The sequence below is a fragment of the Macrobrachium nipponense genome, chromosome 2, assembly GCF_015104395.2.
Source record: "Macrobrachium nipponense isolate FS-2020 chromosome 2, ASM1510439v2, whole genome shotgun sequence".
Lineage (NCBI taxonomy): Eukaryota > Metazoa > Arthropoda > Malacostraca > Decapoda > Palaemonidae > Macrobrachium > Macrobrachium nipponense.
In genome coordinates this window covers 114,108,405-114,130,005 of record NC_087201.1, presented here as the reverse complement: position 1 = coordinate 114,130,005, position 21,601 = coordinate 114,108,405, and the positions used below count along the sequence as shown (strand labels likewise).

General features: G+C 38.4%; 1 protein-coding gene across 1 annotated transcript in view; it reads right to left on the bottom strand.

Annotated features, from left to right (window-relative positions):
* Window positions 1-2,964: 2,964 nt before the first annotated feature.
* LOC135220917 (transcriptional regulator ATRX-like) overlaps window positions 2,965-21,601 on the bottom strand; it is a 507,237-nt gene continuing 488,600 nt past the window's right edge. The window contains 2 exon segments of the mRNA XM_064258551.1: window positions 2,965-4,218; window positions 18,310-18,462. Of these exon segments, the coding sequence (XP_064114621.1) occupies window positions 4,183-4,218; window positions 18,310-18,462 (189 nt within the window). The 3' untranslated portion in view covers window positions 2,965-4,182.

The following is a 21,601-nucleotide window of genomic DNA, read 5'->3' as shown; positions in this document are numbered from 1 at the left end:
TGGATGTAATTGGGAAGGTGGTAAGCACTGCCAGGCAAATGAAGCAAAATTAAATATTATGCTGGTTGTCTCGATTCAGACTTGGATATACATACATGAAAGGAGCATGAAGGAAAATAAAGAATGGTAAAGCACCAGGTCCATCAGAGGCAGCTACAAGAGGCTAGAGGGAAACCAGGAGCTCTATTGTGCATTTATACACCTAGAGAAAGCATATGATAGAATCCCAAGTGAAGTGATGTTTTGGTGTTTGAGGAAAAGGAAAGGCCCAGATAAGTTGGTAAGGCTGGTCGAGATGATACGTATGTATAAGAACAAGTACTAAAGTAATAACAACAGTTGGGTTAACAGAAAACTTTAAAGTTACTGTTGGATTACACCAGAAGTCAGCATTAGGCGCATTTTTCCCATTTTTGTTTGTGCTGGTTATGGATGTGTTGAGTGAAGATATCGGGAATGATCTGGTGATTACTGCTGAACATCAGGAGGATCTTCAGAGAAGGGTTGGAGAGTGGCAGGAGTCTTAAAGGTGAATGTGAATAAAACAGAGGTTTTGCTGAGCAGTAGGGACGATAAGAGACAGAATAGTAATACAAGAAAGAAGAGAATTATAAAACGGGAAAAATTTAAATAGGTCACTTTCAGGGGGCCAGCCGGCTAATGCCATTTTTTAAGTACAGGACTTTGATATTCATACCACTTAATAAGGTGACTTGGGACATCTCCAAACCACATATGATTTTCGCCTCTGACCTTCGTTTTTGAGACGCCAGGGCGATTTATCCTGAAAATAACCATTTTTCAAATTCTATCTCCTCCCTTCATATTTAATATTAAGACCTGGGATTACTACCATATATAGACCTGATGTAGACCTCCAATCAAATGAGGAGTTTTTTTTCTAAGTAATTTTTTTGCTAGATATGAATTTTTCATTATTGTAAAAAAATAAAACCCTATAAATCTGGAAAAAAAAAATTATAAAAAAGACGAAACAAAAATTGGAAAAAAGGGCTTGATTTGATTGTTTTATAATGTGTTTCTGAGTTATATACCAAATTTCAATGGTATAGCTTTACAACTAAGTGAGAAGATAGATTTTGAAGGTCAATAAGTATAGTTTTGAGATACGGGCATTCAAAGTTTTCTTTTGTATTTTTATTAAGACAATGTTAAAAAATAATGATTATTATGAATGCATTTTTCTTTTTTGTATATTAATAAACCAAAACTTATTTTTCTTTTTTGTGTATTAATAAACCAAAACTACGTTATTTATCATAATTTAATCATAAATGATGATCCCTTTGCTCACATATCGTAGCCTGGGGCACTGCATCTGGCAAGACAGGGCACTCCTTCCTACGCAACTCTCTCTCTCTCTCTCCTTTACTAACTTGGCTTATTACAGCGAATTTTCTTCTGTATGTTAGCAAGATGTTTTCCTTGTATTTTCCTCTTTGGCATGATGAAATTCTTACCGAAACAAAGATAAACAAACGTAAATGCAAAAGAATGTCAGAGATGAAACTCGAAGGTGTTCTCTCTTTTTACAAAGACAATGTTAATAAATCATGATTATTATGAATTTCATAATCCTTTTTTGGTATAAATAAACCAAAACTATGTTATTTATCATAAATGAAGATCCCTTTGCTCAAAGATCGTAGCCTGGGATACAGTGTGACGTTTGCGTCATGGAAGACAGGGTCGTTTCTTACTATGCAACCCTCCCTCTCTCTCGTCACTATGCAAATATTGCGTATATTATGAATTCTGTAATCATATTAGAGCAAATTTTCTTCATCTGTATGTTAGCGAGATGTTTTGCTTGTCTTTTCCTCATTGGCATGACGAAATTCTTGCCGAAACAAAGATAAACATATGTAAAAGCAAGCGAATGTCAGAGGTGAAACTCGAACATATAGACTACTTGGGGTTTGTGCTCGCACTGAATCGTGTTGGTACTTGGTAGCTGACTGACTTCCCTCGTGGAATCTCTACAGATGCCATTGATCATAATTTCCTTGACAATAATTATCTTAATTTACGATAACAAGAAATATTGCATTTTCTTGTACGGATCAATGTTTTTGGCTTATTGAGTTATGTTTACTAATTACCCTGTAACTATGAAAGTAAGAGGAATTTTGAAGAAATATTTCATATACGTATTCTTAATTGCCATATGAAGCTCCATGATTTTTTCATGACTTTGCATTTTTCGCCCTATACCCCCATATATAAGGGTTACGGCCGGCCCCCTTAAGCCAAGAGGAAGGATGTGAGAACATGGGCTCTAAGAAGAAAAGAGGAAGTAAAGCTTGAGAGAACAGAGATGAGAATGCTGAAGTGGATTATGGGAATATTGCTGCTTCAGAGATTGGAAAATGATGAAATAAGAAGGGCAGGCAGGTTTAGTAAAGATTACAGAGGTGATAAGAGAGTCATGATTGAGATGGTATGAGCATATGTTGAGGCTGGATGACGAGAAGGGAGTGAAGAGGACTTGGGAGGAACCTGTTAGAGGAAGATAAAGAATTAGATGGGGAGATAAAGTAAAGGAAGATAATGACAGAAGAGGTTTGGTGGAGGATACTGCCTTTGATAGGAAGCAGTGGAAAAAGCGCATCAGCCAACCGGCCCCTTAATGTAGGGATAATGGTGGGAAAGAAGAGGACAGTGCACACACACACTATTTATAGATATATATATATATATATTATATATATATATCTATATATATGATATATCCTAATATATATATATAATATTATATATATGGAATAAAAACTTTAATATTTGGAATCTAGTGTAATCTCACTGGAATAGATGAAAAAGTTACATAGCAACGCTCACTCGTGGTATCAATTGTGGCAACTCATGGAAGGGAAGTTAGGCTACGTCATTTTGCTTTATGCTTCTGGGCAGTAATCATGGAATACGTTGTAGGCTCTGATGCTGTTATTTCTTACAATGATAAGTGAAAAAAATATGTAACCAAGAACCCATGTTCGTTTTTTTTTTGTCACACAAGTGTGAAAATATAGAAAAATCTACACAAGCATAAAACCATTTATAATTTTGTTTTTCTGTGCTTCTCTCCTGTCTTCTTCATCTGGAGATACTTCAGTGAAAAGTTCATACATGAAGAGGAATTATTATACAAGCCACAGAAAGTAAGACTCATTTACTTTTACGTATTTAATTCCACTGCATTTCAATATTGAATTTTCAACAACTGATGTAGTAGGTTTACACTGTACCATTCTCTGTAGTAGCAATATTTTACTTGGATCTGCTTTTGCATATAAAACTTCATTGTTCCAGCTGTAGCTATACCATTAATAAGTTGCAAGTTGAAGAGTGGATTAAAGTTCTAACATTTTGGGAACAATCCATGCACACATTTGCAAAGTTACACTGCAAACAAATTCTCAATGTAAACCTTGACGTAACTTGCATCTTCATTGTCAATGTTTATTTTGCATTTTAAAACCTCAAGAACAAAAGAACAGCAAATAATAATGCCATACCAGATTTTCTTTAAAAATGATCTACAAATTTATGCCATAAACCAAATATCGATGGGACCTAAAAACACCTGCAGCAATGAAGAATTTACATTTTAAAATAAAGCTTATGTTCTTACTAGTATAAAAAAGGGGCTTTTATTCATAAATCCCACAAGTCTCCCACTACACCATAAGACATACTTGTTGAACATAATTAGCACAATTTTCCAGGGACTTTGCTTCTCTTTCTTGATTTTCCAGGGACTTTGCCTCTCTTTCTTGATAAGTGTCCATTCACTCTTAGCAACAGACTAGTCAAAATGCAGCTCATCCCTTTAGAACAATACTAGTGATAGCAACTACATACATAAATTTCCAAAAACCACTTGTACTATATATTAGGATAGCAACTTACGTATCTAGCCCTATAAAGGTAAATCAAAATATCCAAATATGCAAGAAGCATCCCAATATGGGAAATATGAAAAATATCAAAACTAAGAAATAAAAACAATTAACAATTAACACTCAAGAGTGAAGGGGAGGGATGGACTGAACAGTACGAGGGTTCTAAGTGCTGAAGACATGAGATTCCTTAAAACTAGAAAAAAAATCTTTGTACACACTCAGGAATTCAATGATGCTGCAAGAGCTACAGAAGTGGACCTCAGTCAATCATTATCACGTCACCTGTTCCAACCTTCTGTAAAGATAAAAAACAAACTGAATATAAACTTCTCTTAATATAAAAAAACCTACCAGATTATTTTTAAAATAAATCAAACTGCTGTTGCAATAACAAAGACCATGTGAATGTTTTCAATAGAGAACTACAAATTGCATATATACCAGCCAACCAACATACTGTGCCAATGTTCAGTTTATTAAGAAATGGTTTTCAAAAATACAGTCAGTACTATAGTATCAGAATATCTCATAAATTTAACTCTCTCCCCTTGGAAAATGTAAGATGTAGTTTTAAGACATTATTATTGCACCAAAAAGATAAAACCATTGCCATATAGTCTAGAAATACTTGCATAAAGCACTTGAAAGGTTCAAGTTTTAACCTTTGAAAATACAGTATTATATTAAATGGAGATTATTTCAATATTGTGTTGTCTCAAATTAGTTTAACTCGGAATTCTTTTCTTAGGTAAGAATAAGTTCACTGACTAACAACATCGCCTTTTAAATAAATCCACTGAATCAAACTTTTTTATTTTTATTTTACCTCCATTGTTTTTCCAGAATGATTAATCTCCATAAGGGGAAAAACTTTAAACACTTTAGACAACCATGTAAAAAGTTTTTTTTATATTCCAGGCAGTGTAAAATGGCTTATTTACTTATTTAAAATGCTGAAGATTGACCTATGTAATTAAATACAGTATGTATTGGCTAAACTTTAATGTTGACTACATTCTCAAAATTTAGACCTTGAAATTCATGCAGTATTAATCAGATACAGTAATACCTAACCCTACACTGTTTTTATAAGACGCAGCGTAAATAAAAAAATTAACCTCAGTCAAATAAGCCCTTTAAAAATCAACCCCCTCTATACCATACTATAACTACCTGATGGTTGATGTTAATGTGCTTGATAGATAGGTCGTGACTACACAGATGAAGGTGAAGGCTGAATTTCTCCTTTGGGGTTTGTGCACACAAAATCAGCAGGCAGTGACCTGCACTCTGTTGCTTAACCTATAACAAGCAACAGAGTTCTGCACTGCCTCCATTAACTTGGCAGTGTTCAACCCTGGCATTAATATCCTCGAAAATCACAATTCTTTTGTCAACACAAGAAAAGGCCTGCCTTATCTTCTTGACATAGAAATGTCTTGGTTCTGAATAAGATGCCTACTCCTTGTAAGCAATGTTTGTCTTGAAGCTCCAGCTCCTCGTTTATCTGTGACTGTTTGTCTGCCTTCAATAATAAGATGACTTCCTCCTCAAGTCCATTTTCAGGTCAATGTCACTAAGGCTTTTGTAGTTATGTAAACATGGGGAAAAAGCCCTTGAAATTTCATTCAACATTTACAATTACAACTGCTTTGTTGATGTATCTCTGCTAAGTCACAATTTACTAATCCCTCATTTATCCTTGTTGCATCTATAGCCTGCCTAACCATTTGCCAAAGATAGGAAGATAGCAATGATCCCTTAGTGACCCAGTGGTTCTCCACTAAGGGGGGAATTTCAGAGTAGAGAGAGAGGAGAGAGAGAGAGAGAGAGAGAGAGAGAGAGAGAGAGAGAGAGAGAGAGAGAGAGAGAGAGAGAGGGGGGGGGGGGGGCTCAAAGTGCTTCAGGACCACACAAAATGCTGAGTGCATCAGTCTGCGCTACTGAGAGGTCACATTGGGCTTTCTCTCTGCTAGCTTGTGTGTATGGGTTAGTATTTTTTTGCATATTACTTGGAAAGAGCCTTTTGAAACAATTTTCGAGGAAAGAGAGAGAGATTAGTCATCTGAAGAGACATCATGTGCTTACTTATCTCTTGGATTAGGTTTACTGCTCATTTACAGTGCCCTAATGATTTTCTCTATCTTTCTTTTAAACTCTAACAAACTGTGGCTGTTTACAACTTCTGGTGGCCATTTATTCCTTTTATGTAAAGAAGTTCCCACAATGGGATATGTTGTATCTCTTCAGTTCTAGTTTCCATCCATTATTTCTTGTCTGGTTTTCGATTATTGTAAATAGGTTACTGTCTACTTTTGTTATGCCTTTCAGCATTTTGAATGTTTCTATTAGTTGTCCTCGCAATCATCGTGTTTCTAAGCCATACATGCTCAGGCTTATCTAGTCGTCTTTGGTAACCCCCTGTTTGCCAGATGGATGGAAATAACTGAGAGAGAGAGAGAGAGAGAGAGAGAGAGCCAAAAAGGGTTGAGAACCACTAGTCCATCAGTTACAAGACAGTGGTGGTGCTGAGAGGTAGGTAAACAAAAGTGACGATCGGATAAAATTGTGAGGATTTGTGGGTGGCCAAGTGTTGTCCAAAATAAGACATTCAAAGGGACCGTCAATCAAGCCTTAGGATTATCCACTGACTGGGAGAGACCATGAGGATGTTCTCCAGTGTTTGAGAATTCTGCACATTAGACTAGCACAGCTTTAGTTTGAAGAAACCTGCACAACTCCCAACAGAAGGGTCAAATGGACTTTTGTGACTTTATCCTCCTTGGATATAAATGAATGATCTGGCATTAAATTCTAGTAAAGACCAGTCTCATCCACATTATTTGTTCTGGAAGAAACTAACGTCTTTATAATCTTTGCCAACATATCACAGAATTCTGATGCTGCTAATCATTGGCCAATGTACTTTCGTCTTGGATCCTGATGCTGTGAAGCCTGTCACTGCTTGCACCGCATCATCTTGATCTCTTTAATTTCATGTATTTCTCATCAGGAACTTCTTATAGGGTGTTTACGCTTCCTATGAAATCAAAAGCTGGCTTATTGCGATACACTGACGAGTCTGACATTTGTTCTAAAAGATATAAAAGCTATTCTATTTCTTTGGAGATCTTTCTTCTTTCCTTGATGATAGTCTTCCTCATCTTTGAAGCATGAACCCTGACATAGGAGAAAACCTGTACCTTGTCCTGGACTGACAATAGTGTTATCAAGCTCAAACCAAGAAAATGAGCTAAGGAAGCATCTTTTCACCATATTCATTGCATTTTATCTCATTTTTCAACAAAACAGCATTATGCTTAGCACTTTATTTGAAGGCCTAGGACTAATAACTGAAGACACAAAGGCAATGCAAACATGACACTGAAAATAACACATATGCAAGCATGCAAGCACACATTTACATTTGCTGCCAAGAATGAACTCTGTAACTGGCAGAATGCTAATCCTATTATTACAACCAAACATCATACACTACAAATTTTTTCTTATATTTTTAGGCTTTTAAATGGTTCAATTGTGTTATATTGCTGTACAGATGTGATATACTGTATGGCCAAACACCATGTAAATAAGATATTTTTAGCATTTTTAGGCTTTTAAATATTATACTGACATTTCATTAGTGTCTAATATACCTCAAAATTGCTTTTTAGGGATCTGGCACTTTTTTGATAAATTTCAATATTTTCATGGAATTTTAACATTTGTAGCTAATGGATATGAAGATAAATACACTAACGTAAATTGATTTTTATTTTTCCCCATAATTCTAAACAAAAATCTCTGTAAAGTCACAGCATAAATAATAGCATCAGAGCAGGGTAAAAGTTGAAGACACCAAAGGGGTACTGCATACCTCCGTAACGGTCTACAGTGCATTTTACAAAGCACAAGGTATGCAGAAACCCCCAACAAGAAAGTGGTAATGGTAAATTCTACTATCAGTGTACAAATAAGCAAACTGTTTTTTCTTTAATGTTCTTGGCCCAATGACATTAATACATAAAGAACTAAAGGGCATTTTACTTAAACATTTGGAGATTTAAAAATGAAATTTCCTGTCATTCAACAAGCTTCAAAATACATTACAAGTCATTATTCCAGCATCTCTAGTTTGGCAAACTAACTGTACAGCTTGTGTCAAAAGATCCACTCCATATCAAAAGCTACTGATCTGGCTCTTTTCAGTCAAATACTATATAAAAATTAAATTCTTAAAAATGCTACTGATGGCTTAAATTTTGCATGCTAAGTGTAGTGAGGCAATTTAATTCTATTTCTTAGTGGTAAGCAATATTGTCTTTTTCATGCAGACAAATTAGAAATTTTGCAACCTTAAAAACAAATACTGGTACAGCATTTCTTTAACTCGTCCTAAAGTCTAACCACACTTAACTTTTATAACACTGTACAGTATAGTCACACCCCTTAAATCCAGGAACCTTGGGACCGGGCCACAGCTGGACCACAGAAAAATGATATTGTTATGATACAATAAAGTTTTATACATACTTACCTGGCAGATATATACTTAGCTATAGACTCCGTCGTCCCCGACAGAAATTCAAATATTGCGGCACACACTACAGGTAGGTCAGGTGATCTACCGCCCTGCCGCTGGGTGGCAGGAATAGGAACCATTCCCGTTTTCTATCAGATTTTCTCTTCCACCTGTCTCCTGAGGGGAGGCTGGGTGGGAAATTAATCGTATATATCTGCCAGGTAAGTATGTATAAAACTTTATTGTATCATAACAATATCATTTTTATATACATTCAACTTCCCTGTCAGATATATACTTAGCTGATTCACACCATTGGAGGAGGGTAAGAGACAGCTAATTACTGAATAGACAGGAAAAACAACATACGTTGTAGGTAAAATAAAAATAATAAACCTTGGTTCCTACCTAATTAGGCGGAAGACTTCGTGGCTACTACCCAGGAGTCTGCTTCGCCTCAAGAGCCTCAGAGAGATATTGATCTATGGCTAAGAGTTCTTGTGGGTCTGTCAAAGGGGTCCCATCCACTTACTTGGCAGAGCCTAAAAGGCATTTGTCGATGGGTGCTAATCCACTAACTTGACAACACACCTTATTGAAGGAGCACAACACCGATTCCGATCACCTGATCCTAACACCCGTGTTAGTTCTAAAGATTGAAAGGAGTTATCCCCAAATCAGTGTTTGCTCCAGTTCCCAGCACCGTACCCGCTGACACAAACGGACCGAGAGAGAAGCATTTCTCATACGGAACTTTGACATCTTTTAGATAATGAGATGCAAAGACGGAATTACATCTCCAATATGTTGCATCTAAGATGTCTTTCATAGACATGTTTCTTTGAAACGCTAACGAAGTAGCAACCGCTCTTACCTCATGAGCCCTTACTCTAAGCAACTTGAAGGAGTCATCAAGACACTTTTCATGAGCTTCTGTAATTACATTCCTTACAAAAAATGCCAAGGCATTTTTGGACATTGGTCTCTTCGGGTCTCTTACCGCACACCAGAGACCTTGTTGACAACCTCCAAGTTGCTTCTTCTTCTTAAGGTAAAACTTAAGAGCCCTGACTGGGCAAAGCGATCTTTCTATATCCTCTCCCACCAAGCTCGAAAGTCCTTTCACTTCAAAACTCCTGGGCCAGGGTTTTGAAGGGTTCTCATTCTTGACCAGAAACAATGTCTGGAAAGAACAAATAGCAGAATCTCCCTTAAATCCAACCCGAGAATCTAGGGCGTGGAGCTCGCTCGTTCTTTTAGCTGTAGCAAGGGATAAAAGGAAAATACATTTTCTCGTTAAATCTCTAAACGAGGCAAGGTGAGGAGGTTCAAATTTGTCCGATGTCAGGAACTTCAGGACCACATCCAGGTTCCAGCTCGGAGTTTGTGGCGATCTAGACTTAGAAGTTTCAAAGGACCTTAAAAGGTCGTGGAGGTCCTTGTCTTCAGCTATTTTCAGGCCTCTATTTCTGAAAACTGCTGAAAGCATACTTCTATAGCCTTTGATGGTTGAAACCGATAAATGAGATTCTTCTCTAAGAAAAATCAGAAAATCGGCTATGTTGGTCACAGAGGTATCGGAGGAGGACAGCTTCTTCGCTCTACACCATCTTCTAAAGACTTCCCACTTCGATTGGTAAACCCGAATTGTTGACGATCTTCGGGCTCTCGCGTTAGCGCTAGCAGCCTTGCGTGAAAAGCCTCTCGCTCTGACAAGTCTTTCGATAGTCAAAAGGCAGTCAGAGCAAGAGCGGGGAGGTTTTGATGAAACCTCTCGAAGTGGGGTTGTTTGAGCAGATCTGTCCTGCTTGGAAGAGATCTGGGGAAGTCCACCGTCCATTCCAGTACCTCTGTGAACCAATCTTGAGAGGGTCAAAAGGGGGCGATGAGTGTTAATCTTGTCCCTTTTGATGCCACAAACTTCCTGAGTACTTCCCCTAGAAGCTTGAACGGGGGAAAGGCGTAGGCGTCTAAGCCCGACCAGTTCAGCAGAAGGGCGTCGACCGCGATCGCTCTCGGATCCTCTACCGAAGAGCAAAAGTTGTCTATTCTCTTGGAGAGGAACGTTGCGAAAAGGTCTATTTGCGGCCTCCCCCACAGGGACCAGAGGCTCTGACACACTTCCGAGTGTAGGATCCACTCTGTGGGAAGGACCTGATTTCTCCTGCTGAGTCTGTCTGCTCTGACGTTCTTCTCTCCTTTTACAAATCTTGTCAGAAAGGGTAACGTTTCTTTCCTCCGCCCATACTAACAGCTCCCTCGCCAGTTTGTATAGGGAGAAAGAATGGGTCCCCCCCTGCTTTCTGATATAAGCCAGAGCCGTGGTGTTGTCCGAGTTGACTTGGACCAACCGGTCTCTGACTTCTGACTTGAAGCACTTTAGGGCAAGGTAAATTGCTAACAGTTCTTTGGAATTTATATGCCAGGACACCTGTTCCTTCGTCCAGGTGCCCGACACTTCCCTTTCTCCTAAAGTTGCTCCCCATCCTGTCTCCGATGCGTCGGAGAACAATATTTGGTCTGGGTTCATGCCCTCGTTCTTCTTTAGAGGGGCCAGCCACCACTTTAGATGACTCTTCCCCTCCATGGGAATCGCGAAAGAGTCCGTCAAATGTCCCGTCTTCCATTTCCACACTTCCCGTAGGAAGAACTGAAGCGGGCGAATGTGAAGCCTCCCTAGGGAAATGAACTGTTCCAGCGAGGAAAGGGTCCCCAGAAGGCTTAACCATTCCCTCGCTGAGCAGCGTTCCTACCCCAAGAAGTTTGAGACTTTTTGTAAGCCTCGAAGGAGTCTTTCCTGAGAAGGAAAAGCCCGAAAACCCCGAGAATCCATCTGAATCTCCAGATAAACTAAGTTCTGGCTGGGGATCATCTGAGACTTCTCGAGGTTGACGAGCAATCCTAGAGACTGAATCAGGTCTAGTGTCGTATGCAAGTCCTCCAAACACTGGCTCTCTGACTTGGCTCTGATGAGCCAATCGTCCAGGTAAAGGGAGATGTTGATCCCCTTTAGATGAAGCCATCTCGCTACATTCCTCATCAGGTACGTGAATACCTGGGGAGCTGTAGACAGGCCGAAGCACAAGCCCCTGAACTGAAAGATCTTGTCTTGTATCATAAATCGAAGATACTTCCTCGACGATGGATGAATGGGAACGTGGAAATAGGCATCCTGAAGGTCCAGGGAGACCATCCAATCTCCAGTACGCATCGCCGACAGAACCGAAGCAGAAGTCTCCATGGAAAATTTCTTCTTCTCCACGAAGCGGTTCAGTGCGCTCACATCTAGCACTGGCCTCCACCCCCCCGAAGCCTTCGGGACTAAGAAAAGGAGATTGTAAAACCCCGGGGAGTGAGGGTCCTGCACTAGCTCTATTGCTTCTTTGTTCCACATTGTTTCCACCATCTGAAGCAGCACTTCTCTCAGAACAGGGTCCTTGTACCTCGCCGACAGTTCCCTCGGTGTCGTAGTTAAAGGAGGGCTGTCTTGGAAAGGGATTAGGTATCCCTTCTCCAAAACCGACAGAGTCCACGAGTCGGCTTCTCTTATGGCCCAGGCTTCTACAAACTTTAGAAGTCTGGTACCTACAGGTGTTTGGAGGACATGCGTACTATTTGGTCGTTTTGAAAGGCCGCAAGGCTGACTTTCCTCGCCTATCAGAAGTCTTCCTTTTCGCTGAGGGTCGTGTAGAGGAGCCTCCACGAAAGGGCTGTTGAGGAACTCGTGAATCTTTCTTGGTAACCGTCACAGCAGGGCGGTTCTTTTTCGCTGACTGAACCAGGAGGTCCTGTGTTGCCTTCTCAGATAGTGAACGAGAAATATCCTTCACTGACTGAGAAGGGAACAGGTGATCAGACAAGGGAGCGTAGAGAAGAGCTGACCTCTGTGTCGGTGAGACAGCTTTTGTAAGAAAAGACCCATACAGTGATCTCTATTTAATCACTACCGATCCAAACAAGGAAGCAACCTCGTCCGAACCGTCCTGTACCGCCTTATCCATGCAGGAAAGAATACTGTGAAGAACCTCAGGTTCGAGAAAGTCTGGTTCCTGGGTCTTTTTTGCTAGCACCCCAAGGGACCAGTCCAGGAAATTGAAAACCTCTAAGACATGGAAAAGTCCCTTGAGGAGCTGGTCTAACTCCGACATACTCCAAGAAGATTTGGCGGATGAAAGCGAGTGTCTCCTGGACAAATCCACAAGACTAGAGAAGTCTGATTCTGCTGAAGAAGGTAGCGCCAGACCCATAGCTTCTCTAGTCCCGTACCAGATGCCTCTCCTGCCCGAAAACCTGGAGGGGGGCATGCAACACACCGTCTTTCCTGCCTCTTTCTTCGTGCCCAGCCAAGAGCCTAGAGATTGAAGGGCCTTTTTCATCGAAATCCCAGGCTTCATTTTTAAAAAGGAAGAGGACTTCGAGGCCTTTGTACTCGAAAAAAGAGACCGAGGCGAAGGAGGAGCTGCAGGGCTCAAAGAGTCTCCGAACTCCTGTAGTAAAAGGGAAGCCAAAATCTTGTAATTAGATAGGCCTTCATTAATTGGTGCCTCTTCGTCGGACACATATTCCAACTCAAGCAGCAGGCGGGGAACGATCCCGTTTGGAAGACAAGTCCTCCGTAGCCCTTCACTCCCGAGGAGAAAGGCTTCTAGATGGAGAAGGACTGTCAGATCTAGGAGTTCTCTTGTCATGTATCACTACAGGCTCTTTCGATTTATCCTGAGAAGTTTAAGTGGCTACAGCAACCTTCGAAGGTCCAGCGGAAGTCCGATGATCCACCGATGAAAAGTGTTGATCTGGAGACAAACGCCTGTAAGTCGTCTGGTAAATGGTTGGCTCCTCGCGCTTGGCTGGCGCTTCGCGCCTGGCTGGCGAATCGCTGTCAGACGAAGACCATTTTCTGATAGGAGGCTCTCGTTTGTTGGAACGCGTAACGCGCCTGGAGGAAGGAGAACGCTCTGCTTCCTGTTCCATGATCGAACGAGGAACAGAAGCAGGGAACTTGGATCTCTTGATCGGAAAGAATCCTTCCTCCTAGGAGGATCCTTGAAGAGTACTCCAACAAGAGAGGCGATCTGTTCTTGCATATTCTGAAGAATTCTTGTCGTTTCTCTGTCCTTGTCCAAAGGAGGAGGAGAAGGAGAACGGTCAGGCGCAAGAGGCTCCCAGTAATCTGTAGGAGAGAGCATAGATCTCTTCGCTCTCTTCCTGTCCGATGGTAATTCTTCGGGGAAACGCTCAGGACTCGAATCGAATTGAGGCGCTTTCCAGCTCCTCTTCAACGGCCTGGAAAGATCCGTAGATCTCCACCCGCGCTTGGGCGATGACATCTTGGAAGATGAGAAGCGCTCTCGGAGAACGCTTTTGCAGTAGCGATCTCTGGCAGTCTGAGGCGAAACAGAACCTGCCGAAGGGACGTCTGACTGGTGGGGATTCTCCACAACCTCCGTAAGGCTTTCGACATTCCTTCTCCTCTGGGCTTGGGAGCTTGGAAGAGGTCTAGGCCTGGGAGCATTGTGGAGCTGATCAGACGCCCCCTCCACTACACTGGGGACACTTACGTCACTATCCACTGCACTGTTCACTTTGAATTCACTTTGCTTACCTTCCAGCGCTGCCATCTTAAGCTCCATTCTCTTAAGGGCAGCTTTAAGATCCGCAATTTCAGATGTTGAATCTGCAGGATCTGCGAAGGGGGAAGGGGCTGAAACAGACGTAGAAGGTGCAATATTTACAAGAGGAGAAGTTACTAAATTAGAAACTTGATCGCTAGATCTAGAACTAATCAAGGTTTTGGAAGAAGCCTTCCTCACCCTATCTCTCTCTAACTTCTTCAAGTAAGAAGTTAGAATCTTCCATCCTTCTGCACTCAAATTCTCGCATTCCTTACAAGTGTTATCTAAAGAGCAATCATACCTCCTGCAACGTCTACATACAGTGTGAGGATCAACCGAAGCTTTCGGCATCCTCACCTTCAGCCCTCATTCACACACACTCTCAAAACAGTTCCAGAGTCAGACATATTAAAGTAAAATCCAAACCAAATCCAAAATACAGTCCACAATAGCGTATGCCAATACTACAACGATCCAAATACGTCACCAAAAAAGCCAACAGGAAGATCAATTGCGATGAAAATAACAAAATTCAGTCAGAGGAACTAACAACGATGTTGCTAGAGCCGGCGACAGAGAAAATCTGATAGAAAACGGGAATGGTTCCTATTCCTGCCACCCAGCGGCAGGGCGGTAGATCACCTGAGCTACCTGTAGTGTGTACAGCAAAATTCGAATTTCTGTCGGGGACGACGGAGTCTATAGCTAAGTATATATCGGACAGGGAAGTTGAATGTATAAAATCCCAGTCTATAGAACACAGTACACCCATACAAAATGAAACCCCTATGTAAACACAGTGTAGGTTAGTTGCTGACTTAGCCTACTACATGGCTAAGTTCTGATACCACTTTTTATCATTTTATTACTCGTAAATATTTGCACTTTATCATTTTATAACTTAGGATTCTTTCTTCATACTGTATATGATATTCTTTAAATAGAGTACCTTACATAATGCATTTAGCCTACATTCCTGAGTTAATCTAACTTTGAGTCAACTTCTTAACTTTTCTCAGAATATGCAGATTATTATTGATGACTTTCATCTCGTAAATTTACTATCTTCATAATTATTGCTTTTAGTTTCTTCTTCACTCATTTTGATTGTAGTGTAGTGAAATAACAAAAATGAAGAATTTTGGCTTTTGCTCAGTATACATTTGAATGTTGCCGTCAAAAAATTAAACACAGCACATTTCCATCTATTGTGGAGAATGCACATTAAACATTGCTAACTAAAGGGATAAGATAGAAAACCTGCGTCATAAACCTGGAAATAATTTATGATGAATATAATTGAAAAGCGGAGTAACCTCAGAACTTCGCAAGCCGGGGACTGCCTGTATATTTAAAAACTGATAAAAGTTACAACCATGGTTTTTTTTTGTTTTTTTTTTTTTTTTTAATTCACCATAAATCAAAATATTGTGCTTGAGACTTCCAATTTGTTGCAAAATGAAGGTAAATGATTGAATATTACTAGAATGTAAGAGTTAATTTAAGAGTTTTTGCTTACGCGTTTTTCGACCATTTCGGTCGAGTCAAAGTTGACCGAAGTTTGAAATTTTGGCACTTATCATTATTTATATGACAATATTTCAAAACTGATAAAAGCTACAACCATGGGTTGTTTTTTGTTGTATTCTACATGAAATTGTGCACATTTTCAAACATAAAACTTTATGTAATGGCTAATATAAAACGGTGCAAACATTACGACAATCTGACAAAAGAATTTCTGATTTTTTCGGCAGTTACAAAGCGGACGTAAGGAAAAAGTTTTTTTTTCAAAAATTCACCATAAATTGAAATATTGTGCTAGAGACTTTCAATTTGTTGCAAATGAGGGTAAATGATTGAATATTACTAGAATGTAAGAGTTTTAGCTTACAATTGCGTTTTTCAACCATTTCGGTCGAGTCAAAGTTGACCAAAGGTTGAAATTTTGGCACTTATCGTGATTTATATGAAAATACTTCAAAACTGATAAATGCTACAACCATGTGTTGTTTTTTGTTGTTGTATTCTAAATGAAATTGCACACATTTTCATATATAAAACTTTATGTAACAGCTAATATAAAACAGTGCAAACATTAGGACAATCTGACAAAAGAATTTCCGATTTTTTCGGTAGTTACAGCACGGACGTAAGGAAAAAGTTTTTTCAGAATTCACCATAAATCAAAATATTGTGCTAGAGACTTCCAATTTGTTGCGAAATGAAGGTAAATGATTGAATATTACTAGAATGTAAGCATTTTTAGCTTACAATTACATTTTTCAACTATCTTGGTCGAGTCAAAGTTGACTGAAGGCTGATTTTTGGCACTTATCATGATTTACATGAAAATATTTCAAAACTGATAAAAGCTACAACCATGGGTTGTTTTTAGTTGTATTCTACATGAAATTGTGCACATTTTCGTATATAAAACTCAATGTAACGGCTAATATAAATCGGTGTAAAAATTATGACAAAGTGACGAAATAATTTCTGAGACGTGTCGCTGATGCTTTTTGGTGTGAAAAGGAAGAAATTCACGCATGCGCGGCTGGGTAACGCTTGTAAACAAAACAACAGCTTGATCCATGAACTCCCAGCAGCCCTCAAGGCACGTGATTCAGAATTTGTTTTGCCAAGTAGGCCTATAACTATTTTTCCACGAATATTTAAAAAACTTTTTAGCATCGACGTATTTTACGTCAATTAAGCACCCCGACAGAATTTTTGTCGACATAAAATATGTCCAATAGGTGTTTAAGGGTTAATTGGCAAAGCAATCTCCCCAAGAACAGAAGGACCCTAAATAATAGAGGGAAAGAGAGAATAAAACAAAAATACCTCACTACTCCACAAGGATATTTTATGTGGTAATTACACAGGCGCAACTATGACACAAATAACATCTTACCCTACCTCCCTAAACAATAGTAATGTGTGATTTCAGAAACATACACAAACCTACCAATGACTTAACATACACTTTAACAAAACAATGCTATTTACTACTTTCTAGGCTAGAAATAAAAGCAAACTTGTTCCCTAGGCCTGGGATTTTTTTTTGAGATATTCATTACCAATTCCAATAACCAACCTTTAATTTTGTTACCAGTTTTACTAAAATCTACTTGAAAATTTACAAAAGCTCTTCCAGTTTGATTTGTTTTAGTAATTATCTGTAATAATTCAAAATGATGATCTGTTTTAGTAATTATCTGTAATCATTCAAAATGAGTTTGTCATAGTTTTTTTTAAATCCCAGCATGAAAATATAAATTTTTCATACAAGTTCATTCAAGGCTTCTTGTGTGAGGATATCTAGATATTAAAAGGCCAATGTGGCTCTTAGAAAAGTATATCTATGAAATTTCACAATTTATAATACATAGTGATACATTTACACAAATCTTACTTGGTACAAGTAAAATATTTTTGAGTTTTTTTATTTAACTGCCATCATCTGAGAGGTAAGGTTTATCTTTGCAATTTTATCTTTCTGTAAATAAAAATTATTTGTATAATTGTTTGTAGGTTCAGATACAAAATTAAACTGACAATATCAAATCATGTATAGCAATTGACAAATTCTAACCAATTTTATACTTGGATATTTATTTTTCCTCATTCCATTCTGTTTCTTCTCACTTTCTACCGCCTCTTATAAATTCCTTTGCATTTTTCATCAAATAACTTACCTTGTATCTTTCATTCTCCTCCAGTTGTTACATACACAATAAGGCAATAAAAACTAAATATCAAATACAGTAAAGGTTTTTAAATTAATCATTTTCTTTTACTGTTTCTCTTAGCTCTCTTTACATATGTAATTCAGAAATTTAAATGATGAATCTCTCTTCATTCACCGCCTTCAGCACAAAATATAGCCATGAAGTAAAAAATTATTTCCATGACTGAGAACAGTGGAGTACAAGCATGTCTTTTCCCACGACAAACTAAAGGTGTGATAAAAAGGGGAAATAGAGTACACAAAACATAGCCTTCCCACATGGCTGCCATCTGTGTGCGTGCACACACACAAAAATGGCTGCCATCTGTGTGCACGCACACAAAAATAGCTGCCATCTGTGTGTGCACACACACACAACTTTGACAGTATCACCTCAGAAACTACAGAATTGTATCTGTAAACCTCTGTGCTCTATAGACACTGTTTACTTGTACGATTAATTGTTCATCAATTTAAAAATATTTAAGGTGATTCTACTCAAGATAAGCTGCATACCTTACTGGCTGGAGTTTGCTGCTGTGTTGAACTTGAAGCAGCTGCATGTCCCTTAGTAGAAGTTGATCCAGTAATCATTGATCTTTCCACATAATCAGTTGAAATTGATTTTTCTGCTGCTACTGGCTGACCTCGTACTAATCCAGCTGACATCTGAAAATATAATTAATCTACATATGGGAACAACAAATAAAAATTTCTGACTATGATTTGAAGCAGTTATAATGAATGTATAATATTTTATGGTATGACAACCACCATTTGAGCTATCAAGTTCACTCATTTTCCTCTCTATGTGAAAAAAAAGATGAGGTGTTCACAGGTATAAAAAAACTATAGCTTATTCACTACCCAATTCGTCATACATTGTCTTACTATCATGAAATATCCCAGTCAATCATCTTTAACCATTCCAAATTGCAAGTACACTACTACTTACATAAAGACATGCACATAATTCACTTCACTCATTCCTGTGTTATTCTGACACCTGAATCATCATCATCATCATCATCATCACTGCCCATCCCAGAAATCCTATTCATTATCACTGTGATGTTATTTTTGATTAATTATTTTTAGTGGTATTCCATTTTGCCTCTATTAGTGCTTGTTTTGCAGACTCTTCCTTCCTACCTCTGTTCCACTAACAAGTTCTTCTGCCATGTATGGTTGGTTAGTTGGTTTTATAAAGTTTAGGTGTAACACCAAGCACTGGGGCAGCAAAGGCCATTCAGCGCTTACTGTATAACTATGAGACTATAAGACATGTTATATCATATAAAGCAGGTTTATTTCTTTGAGATAATTTACTTTATTTTGAAGCGGGGCATTTTCTCCCAATAGTTCTTCAAGTGGTATATTATATATGTTGTTGGATCTTCATTATCTTTCAAATTTATTGCATTCAGTTAGCAGATGACGGACTGTGACCAGAGTACGGCAATGGTCACAGTAAGGGGCCTGTCTTTCCTCGCCTTGCTTCATCAAGTATTTGTGTGCTAAGTATGTATGTCCTATTCTTAATCTTGTTAATATGACATCTTCCCTTCTTTGACATTGTTGTCTATTCCAAGGTTTTACAGATGATTTAATATGCTTTAATTTATGATTTAATTCTAGCCATTCTTTTTCCCATTTTGATTGACAGTATTTATTTATTGTTGTTTTGATGTCATTGTAAGGTATTTGTATTTTTTGGATAGACTCCTTTTTTACTGCCTTTTTGGCTTCTTTATCCTCATTACCCTTTATGCCTACAAGGGAAGAGACCAAACATAGTTATACACCTCTGATAGACAACACCCATTATGGAATTTGGCTCCTGCTGTTGGTGATGTTCCTATATTGCCTCCTTTGGAAGCATCATCTTATATTTGCCAAACTTGAGCTACACCCAGTCCTGTTTTCATAAACCAGGCTTAAATATATTCTTCTTTTGAATTCTCATCTTACTAACTTGGAGTCCTCCCATGGTTTCCTCTACTATTACTTTTGTTACTGACAGCCATCCTCCTCTTCATGAAACATATATGACTATACCACAAAGTGAGCTATGAGCTTTCTCAGTAGAGCAATTTGTCCTCAGTTTTTGTATACCACAGAAACTCTCAGTTCATATTCATGACCAACATTACTCCTCAAGGAACAGCCGTGACTCCGTTATTGCTGCAAGGCAAGGTGCTACCTTAGCTGGAAAAGAATTATTACGAGCATGTTGACCTTAATTGGGAAGGCAGCCCAGCACCAAAAGGGAAATTGTGAAGAATGAATCTTGAGAGAGAAATAAAAAAAATAATACAGGCAGCCTGAGGTTAGCAGCATTTCAGTTTTACAGCACTTGTTAAATATATTCATAACTGGGTTCCACATTCCGTAGGGTTTATGGCACCGTTGTCTGGTTATCTGTTTCTTAGGCTACGTGCCAAGACTGCCTCATAAAATACAAACATAACAAATATGCAACTTTTCCTCTGCTCTTCTTAAAAGTTATCTTTTACTTTGCAGTATCTAATAATACTGTATGCAGTCTTGTATTACTATTTGTGTTATAAAATACAAACAAACCAATTGATGTTTTGGTTTGAAAAAACAGTTAAGCCAAAGGTAAGATTATTTCGTCGTATTCAACTCAATTCAGAGATTTTCTTGCTTCTATTTAGTGCAAATTAATCTTTAGAAACTATTAATATGTGACATGGTTATTTTTCTTTATATGAAGTTTTTTTTTTTTTTTTTTCATTAATAGACGGCACTGTTGTCTGGTTATCAGTACATATTTCAGTACTTGCCAAAGCGCTGAGACTCATAATATACAAACAATGAATATGCAGCTTTTCCTTGGCTCTTTTAAAAAGTTATGCTTTATTTCATTGTATCCAATAATACTGTATGTAGTCTCACATTACTTAGTATAATACAGGTACTCCTCATTTAACGACGTACTCGTTTTATAACAACTTGGAGTTACGAAAAACACGAAGAGAAAATAAACTATTAAATGAAAGTAAAAACATTGCCAATGTTGGCTAAGAGCAGGGTGACCAGACGTCCCATATTTGATAGGATTGTCCTGTATTTATGACATTTGTCCCGTGTCCTGTATCGACCCTCACCGGGACACCTTTTGTCCCATATTTTCAATAAAAAAAAAAAAAAAAAAAAAAAAAAAAAAAAAAAACAAACAAACAAACAAACAAGCAAAAATTTGTACTGAGCATTCCCCTTTCAAATGCTCAAGTGGAGCGAGTGTTCTCTCTGATGGGCCAACGATGGGGTGGGTGTAGGAACCGGTGCAGTGTAGAGATGATCAAGTCAGAAGTTCAGAACTACAGATAAAGTGCAATTTCACACTGTCCTGTTCAGAGTTCATCACATATGCTCAAACCAAACACCATCTCTTGTGAGCAGTTGGATCTAGTGCAAAATATGACAAATGAAAAATAACTTGACAACAATGAGGGAAATAATTTTAAAAGGATTATTGAAAGGTTTTAATCATATGTATTTTATTGTCTACAATTTATTCAATATATTATGGCAAGTCACTTTTGTTATTAATATCCTTCAAAGCTGCAAAACATGCTTGACTGCAATATTCTAATGCTTTGACACATGTAATGAACAGCTGTTTGTAACAAAATCTACAACGAATGCACTTTAAAACAAAAGAAAAGTCGATATAGAAGGCTGAGAAGGACTTTGCCTGCGTCACTGCGTGCATAACTTCGCATAAGTTGTCTATATAGAGCGGTCCCCGGGTTACGACGGGTCCGGCTTACGATGTTCCGAG